The 8,133-nt window shown below is 53.4% G+C and overlaps 1 protein-coding gene across 1 annotated transcript; it reads left to right on the top strand.

Annotated features, from left to right (window-relative positions):
• The first annotated feature begins 6 nt into the window (after positions 1 to 6).
• LOC115273691 (dual specificity protein phosphatase 15-like) lies at positions 7 to 7,508 on the top strand. The gene is made up of 6 exons (XM_029916886.1): positions 7 to 169; positions 917 to 950; positions 2,516 to 2,598; positions 5,347 to 5,396; positions 6,128 to 6,202; positions 7,187 to 7,508. The coding sequence occupies exons 1-6, from the start codon at positions 149 to 151 to the stop codon at positions 7,491 to 7,493; spliced, it is 570 nt and encodes a 189-aa protein (XP_029772746.1). The 5' UTR covers positions 7 to 148; the 3' UTR covers positions 7,494 to 7,508.
• The last annotated feature ends 625 nt before the right edge of the window (positions 7,509 to 8,133 follow it).

Genomic DNA, 8,133 nt, shown 5'->3' with positions numbered 1-8,133 from the left:
GCGGGCGGTGGCGGCGGCGGCGGCCGGGCAGGGGCCCCTGTTCCCCGCCAGGCTGCAGGCGCCGGGCCTGGGCCAGCAGGGCAGCTGTGACCCGAGCGCTCTCCGGGCGGCGAGCTGGGGGTGCGCCCGGACCCCCGTCCCCGTGATCATGGGGAATGGCATGACCAAGGTAGGGGGTCGGGGATCGCGCAGCCCGCACCTGGCCGCCCCCAGCGCCGCCGCGGCGCAGGCTCTGCCCGGGTCGCTGTGCCCGCCTCTGACCTTCTGGCCCTCTCCCTGACGCTCGGTGTGTCTGGATCTCTATCTCCCGGTGGCTCTCTGACCCTGCATCCCTGTGTCTCTGCTTATGTCTCTGTCTTTCTGTGTCTCTCAGGTCTGGTCTCCCTGTGTCTCTGTCTCTGGCTGTTTCTGTGACTCTATTTCTTGCTGGGTCTTTCTGTGGCTTTCTGTCACTCCCACACGATATTGCTCTGGGTCCCTTTCCCTGTATCCCTGTGTCTCTGTCTCCCTTGTCTCTGACTCCTTGGACTCTCCCTGGTGCTGTTTCTCCATCCTTCCCCTCTGCCTCTGTGTGACCCTCCACCTGTCCCTGCCTTCCCACATCCCTCTTCAGACCCCCCCCCCCACACCTGGCAAGTCCACCTCTCCCCTTGCCCCCTTCCTCTGTGATCCTCCTCCCCCCGCCCTGCCCCGCCTTTCCTCTCACCCCTGCCCAAGCTAGCCTCCCCTGGTGCCCCTCTCCTGTCATCCCCGGCCCCTCTCACAGAGTCCAGGCCCAGAAGGGAGAGGACATGGCTCCCTGAGTCCTGTGGTCCAGACACTTTTCACGGACAGAGATGGGCTGTGGGGCCCCCCAAGGGCCAGGTGGGCAGGGCATGCACCCCACCCCGCTGACCCCAGCCTGTCTCTCCTGTAGGTACTTCCTGGACTCTACCTCGGAAACTTCATTGGTGAGCACTGCCCACACTGTCCCAAGGCTGTGGCACTCTGCCTGTCCCAGGCCTGTGTCCACCATTCATGCTCTGGCCCACGCACCTTGGAAGGGCTCAGGAATGGGGCCGGGGGCAGGGAAGCAATGCCAGGCTGGGAGGGAGAAGGAGCTCATGAGGACTAAGGGATATGTGGGCGGGGAGTGTCCCCAGTGCAGAGGGCTCAGAACCGCCCTTCCTGCCAGATGGCAGCAAGTCTGCACCTGCTCTGAGCTCCCGCCTCTCCCTCCGCACAGGGTCCACTCAACCTCTAAGGGCTCTTACAGCCCTGAGGTTCTGAGTTGAGGTCTGTTTGGGGGTGCCGCTTCTAGCTGGGAATCTGGGAACTTTCCCCACCCCACCACAACCTTGTACACAGAGGGGCGATCTCTGGAGATGAGACTCTACCTCAGAAACTTAGTAGTGAGCACCATCCCCTTTTTCCCAAGGCCATGGCACTCTACCTGTCCCAGGGCTGTGCTAAGAGACAGGCTGATCCTGGAACTGCACACATTTGCATGTGTCGTCAGAGAAAGCTTCAGAGAGGGCGGGGAATCTGCGCCATAGGCGAGGGGTTCCCCACCTCCCCTGCCCCCCCGCACATGACCTGGCTTAGGTGCTCCACTCTCATAAATCTGATCTCCTCCTCCCTGGAAAGCCCTTCAGCAGTTCATGCCACTTGATTTTGGAGTATTAGGCTAAGGAAGCTCTGAAGCCTCTTTAAGCCCTTATCCCCCTGAGGTAAGTGGTCATGAAACTGCCCCACACTGTCGTGCCCAGCCAAGGCTGCACAGAGTAAGCACTCAGTAACTGTGCTGATTGAAGTAGACACTTGGAGAAGGAGGGGATACGTGTAACTTATTCTCATGATAAAAGATCTGTGCACACTGGGATTCCAGCCTTTAGAAATAGCCACTGAGAGAAGCGTGAGGTTTATCCCTGGGTCAGTTTTCAGAGATGTTTGCAGATACAGATACAGTATTTAAAACACAAATGGAAAACTATTTTGCATGCTGTTCTGTAACCCATTTCCTATTTAATAATATATCGTGGACATGCGGGCACATCAGCAGATAGAGGTCTTTTCAATGGGCTGCACAGTATCCAAGTATGAATACACCATTATTTATCCACTTTTTAACTATTTCTGGTGTGTGTGCAGTTGTAAGCAGTACTGCAGAGAACATCACCCTCTACGCACAGCTTTCTGTGTGCAACTCCCTCTGTAGACAGGATTCCTGGAAATAAGAGTGGCTGGATCAAGGATATGCCAGGGAAGGGTGTTTGCCGTGGAAGGGAAAACCCCGGGCAAGGCCAGGAAGAGGTGGGGCTCTTCCTTGTGGGTGCCACAGCAACAAGACTGAAGCGTTGGGGTGTGGTAGGATCTGTCAGGGTGGGAGCCTGACAGGAGGTGGCGAAGGAGCAGGGAGCTGGCAGAGGGTGGGCCAAAGTGGAGAGGGAGGGGTGGGGAGGGAGCTGGACTCCCACCTGTTGTGGCCATGTAAGTCACACCCACCCGAGTGGCTCAAGCATCCTGTCTCTTCCAGATGCCAAAGACCCGGACCAGCTGGGCCGGAATAAGATCACACACATCATCTCTATCCACGAGTCACCCCAGCCTCTGCTGCAGGTACTCTCTGTGTAGGTGGGGAGGGGGCTTCAGACCCCCAATGGCACCCATTTATCGAACTTACCATGGGCCGGGTCCTATACTGCCTCCCTGACCTATACTAGGTCATTCCATTAAAAACTGACTTGTTTTACATTAGCATCACGATCTGATCCCTGTTTGGCACCTAGGGCCCAGAGAGGTAAAATAAATTGCCTAAGTCACACATTCAGGAAGCTGAGGAGCTAGGATTTGAACATCTGACCCCAGAGGCCTCACCCTGAATCTTAAAGAGGACCCTTATATGTGCTTCCGGTTGCCCAGCTGAATGGATCACTACAAATGGATGATTCTGCATTCTGAATCTTGCCATGTAATCTTGAGCTGTGACTTCACCTCTCTGGGCCTCTGATCCCTCCATCCTGTCGGGCCCCAGAGGGGCTGTTGTGAGGAGGCAAAGGGGCTGCAGGATGGTGAAGATGCTTGGAACATTGTAAAGCCCGGCTACCACCGGAAGGGGCGGTACCGGTTTTATGGAGTCCTGGAAGAGAGAGGGTAAGGGTATTCCAAACCAGAAGAGAAAAGTAGGAAATCCAGACTGCTTATTCCATAATCTTTTTTTTTAATTTTTATTTGTTATTTTTTAATGTTTTTATTTTATTTTTGAGAGAGAGACAGAGAGAGACAGAGAGTATAAGCGGGGAAGGGGCAGAGAGAGGGAGACACAGAATCTGAAGCAGGCTCCAGGCTCCGAGCTGAGAAAAGTAGGAAATCCAGACCGCTTATTCCATAATCTTTTCTTTTATTATTTTTATTTGTTATTTTCTTAGTGTTTTTTATTTTATTTTTGAGAGAGAGAGAGACAGACAGAGAGTATAAGCGGGAGAGGGGCGGAGAGAGAGGGAGACACAGAATCTGAAGCAGGCTCCAGGCTCCGAGCTGTCAGCACAGAGCCCGACACGGGGCTCAAACTCATGAACCATAAGATCATTACCTGGGCCAAAGTTGGATGCTTAACCAACTGAGCCAACCAGGCGCCCCTCTAATTCCGTGATCTTGAGCACAGGACTTCACCTCTCTAAGCTTCAGTTGCACCTAACTCACTGAGCTGTTGAGAGCCACAAAAAAGCCAACAACTGACAGATGATATAACAAAGTGAATCAAATTCTTATCCCTAAACAGAGCCCCCTCCTCCTAATCTGTTAGAGTCTGTGTCACCCACTAATGGGGAAGAACTGTGGGTGGGTGGGAAAAGGGCTCTGGAGATCTGAGCTCCCAACCAGGTTCCGGCACAGATTTGCTGTGTGATCTTGGACAGGTACCTCTCCCTCTCTGGGCCTTAATGTCCCCCCATGTGTCAGATTTGATGGTCTATAAGAGCACCTTCCAATAATCTGTGGTTCTCAGTGTCATTCAAACAAGAAATTTTCAGGTCAATGGCGTCTGACTTTGCTCTATAGGGCAGGCTTGTTTTGGAGTTTTGGAGTATGCAGTCACTACCTTGCACAGGGAAGGTTGTCAAGTCATGAATAGATTGACTAATGAAGCGACTGCTTGCCAAATGAGTCTCCACTCCAACCGCCTTCCCCTCTTCCTGCAGGCAGCCCTGCCTCCCCGACTATCTACCAGCCAGAGTTTGATAATGGCAAGCAATCCCAAGGCCAAATGTGTTGCAAAGCGAAATTGCAAACCTTGCAAAAGATGCCGGATGGTGTAACCTTGGGAAAAGGGAGTCAGAGAAGGGCTGGAAGCTCATCCAAGGCCATTAACAAAGGATGATCTGGCCTGGGGTCCCTAAGTCAGTGGCTGGTGGTGGGCCTGCCACTTGAAGTCATTTGAATATCAAAGAATTACAAGAGGTCCTTGAGAAAAGTGATTCTCGAGCAAACAGCATCTTTATGATCTTGTGTGAAGGTTAAGCATGAAGTAAAGGATATCAGAGCAAGTTTGTTGGAGAAATTACTGGCAATTCATTCCTTGATTATTTTTATCATTAGCCTATAGTTTGATAACCATAATTAATGGCCCATATAAACCTATTTTTCAGGGTCTTTGTTTCTTTTCAAGATAATAAAATCTGTTTTTCCCTTTTTATAATTTTTTTATATTTTTCAAAATTTTTTAGAGAGAGCACTAGTGGGGGAGAATGACAAAGGGGGCTGAGAGAGGGAGAGGGAGAGAGAGAGAGAAGGAAAGAGAGAGAGAATCCCAAGCAGGCTCCATGCTTAGCACAGAGCCCAACACGGGGCTTGATTCCATGACCCTGGGATCATGACCTGAGCCAAAATCAAGCCTCTCAAGCGACTGAGCCAGCCAGATGCCCATGCCCTTTTTTAAAAAAAAGTAATCTCTATCCTCAACATGGGGCTCGAACTCTTAACCTTGAGATCGAGTCGAATGCTCTATGGACTGAGCCAGCCAGGTGCCCCTGTTTTGCCCTTTTCGTGGTGTAACTTTGTAATCCTCATTTGGAGGAGAGTTATCGTTAGTGGCCCTTTCCCACCTATTAAATTAAAGGTCCCTGGGTCCTTTTTATCAGGTCCTCATCCCCAAGTCACCTTATGAGGTTAGGATACCATCTTCTCAGAAGGTTCTGGATAGAGCTGGGAGGCACTCAGGTGTGCTATCTTTGGATAGAGAGGGCAACAGTGGCTCGGAGAGGGGCAGGAACTGGCCTGGGATCATGAGGTGCTTGGGCGGCCCAGGCCAGGGTCAGGGGTGCAGCCAACCCCCCTCCCCCACTACCCGTGTGTGTTTTATACTTGCAGGACATCACCTACCTTCGCATCCCTGTGGCGGACACCCCTGAGGTACCCATGTAAGTTCTCTGGATGCGCCAACAGATGGACAGACAGCTGCCTTCTGGTAGGGAGGGTGGGAGGTAGTCTGGCGGGCACAGAGAGGACTTGCGCCAGAGAGCTGTCCTGGGGACCCTAGCACAAGTGGTCACTCAGACCTATGTTTGACTCTGTCTTGGCCAAAGCCTCTGGCCAAGATCCTGAATCTCCCAGAGCTCAGTGTTTCAACTATCTTATGTCAGGACCAGACGCCCCAGCAGATTTGAAGTGGTCATGATCAGCCAGTTCCAAGCCCTGGAGTTAAGATATCTGGGCTCCAGCCAGGCTTTGCCATTCATTTACTTGCTGTGTAAACATGCACAAATTGCTTTCCCTCTCTGGGAGGGATCAAAGATCAGATTGCAGACTCCAGAGCAGTGGGACTCCGGTCTCCTCCCACCTATTTCCTTGAAAGATCAAGATAAACCCTCTATGATAATAGGATCCATGGGACCCACTGGAGAGGTGCTCCAGCCTCGGTGGTGGGATTTTTCATTATTGGCCTTTTTCACTGCCTAAAATGCCACCATTTCATTGTGTCACACACACCTCCCTTTGGACTATACTCCTCGCCCCTATTCGCTGCATGGGCTGGCTGACCTGAGGACCCAGGGCTCTTGACATCCCATCAGTGGGGAGGGAGACAACTCTTAGGAGACCTGCCACCACCCCCCCGCCCCAATGCTCCCCACCCTATTACTTTCTTCTCTAGCAAAAAGCACTTCAAAGAATGTATCAACTTCATCCACTGTTGCCGCCTCAATGGGGGGAACTGCCTTGTGCACTGGTGAGTTAAGAGAGGAATGAGGGGAGGAAGTAGGGGGCTGTTTTCCGTCCCAAACCCACACTCACCCCATGGGGCATGGGGAACCTGGGAGGGACCTTCTCCAGCCTGTTGCCATGCATGACAGTCCACAGAGAGCTCACGTGGAGGTTGATCGGGAGTTCCAACCAGGGCTCTGTCCCTTACCGGCATGTGGCCAGGCCAAAGGGCTGTTTCTCCCTGAGGCTCCATTTCCTCAGCTGTAAAATAGGGAAAAGGATGTTGACCTCCTGGGCTATCAGGACGGGTAGGTGAAGTCATGAAGGTAGCACAGCATTCTCCAACGGTTCTAGCTCCCTCTCTTCCCCTCTCGGCTTTTGAGGAAATAGGGCAGAGCAGGAACCCTGGGCTGGGAGATAGGACCCCTGAGTCTTCCCATGGCCCCGGGAACAGTTGATGTGATTCGTCCCTTAACTTCTCACTGAGCACCTACCCTTTCAGGTGCTACCTTTCAGGGCTACCCTTTCAGGACTCAGTTTGATGGCACTACCTTCCCTAATCCCTCTCCACCCCCTCCTGCCAAGTAGATTAATACCTTTTCCTATAGGATCTCCTAGCTCTGGACTCATCTTCAGAGTAGTTATCACCCCCGAATTGTTTCCCTGGTTAGTGTCTGTCTCCCCCAACCACACTGTGAGCCCCAGGATGGCAGACACAAGGTCTAGTTATTCCCTGCCCCATCCCCAGTACCTGAAAAATAACAGATGGTCAGGAAATGTGTGTTGAATGGATGAATGAAATGATGTTTCACTCAGGCCTTTGATGTGGGGGAGTGCCAGAGGGATACTCCAGGCAGAAAGAGAGTATCTTCTAGCAGGTTCTTTGTGATAGGAGCTCAGGAGGAGAGGGTGGGAGGGCTGAGGTGGAGACTGGGTTCCTGGCATGGGGGCAGGGCATGGAGGAGAATGGACCTTCACTGAAGCCTGGGGTGGGGGGGGGGTCTCCCAGCTTTGCAGGCATCTCCCGAAGCACCACCATCGTGACGGCATATGTGATGACTGTAACGGGGCTTGGCTGGCGGGACGTGCTTGAAGCCATCAAGGCCACCCGGCCCATCGCCAACCCCAACCCAGGCTTTAGGCAGCAGCTTGAAGAGTTTGGCTGGGGCAACTCCCGGAAGGTAGGGGCTGCGGCAGAGGCGGGAGCCTCTTCCTGCTCTGAGTTGAGCACCCACTGCACGGAATTTAGCCTGTGCTTCAGACCTGGCAGGAGATTTTGCTCGGGTCTCAAACGCACGACTCTTGAATTAATCTAGCCCTTAGGTGTATTTTGTTCGGTCGGCCAGATGTTTCTGTTGCCTTTTCAGTTTGGAACTGGGTTGCCTTTGGGCCAGACTGTGGACCCTTCCATTTGACCAGGTGCCAGCACTGCCTGCTCTGGGTGTCTGGAACCTGAAAGCATTGGAATGTTTGACCCCTTGGGGGAGAATTGCCCATTCCCTACTCCACCCCTGGCTCCCTGGTGAGGCCATATCAGGTCCTTCTCTTAGGCCCACTGGGCAGATGGCGCAAAGAGATGGCAGCAGCCAAGGCCTCCCCGGGAATAAGGGCTGAGAGACAAAAGCAGCAGATGCTTGAAAGGCTCTCCCCAGGTGGCAGGCTGTTTCTCAAAGGCTTCTCTGCGAGGCCGCCTTAGGAAAGAGGCGGGCCAAGATTAGAGGCCAGGGTGGGTGGAGTTGTCGCTCAGGGAGGAGGGGTCCGGTGGTTCCCACTGTGCGGGGGGCGGGCGTCGCTTTAGCAGTTCTGGAGGACGGGGTGTCCAAGGGGAAGGGGGTTCCGGAGAGGGAAGGGAGGAGGGGGCTCGTCAAGGGCGGTGGAAACTTAGAAGGGAGGGTGAGAGGTTGCTCGGGAAGGGGAGGGGCCTAGCGAGGGGTGGGGAGCTCTCGGACCGGCGGA

Source organism: Suricata suricatta, chromosome 12, assembly GCF_006229205.1.
Source record: "Suricata suricatta isolate VVHF042 chromosome 12, meerkat_22Aug2017_6uvM2_HiC, whole genome shotgun sequence".
Lineage (NCBI taxonomy): Eukaryota > Metazoa > Chordata > Mammalia > Carnivora > Herpestidae > Suricata > Suricata suricatta.
Note: the sequence above shows the minus strand (reverse complement) of the source record. Positions and strands in the feature narration are given on the sequence as shown.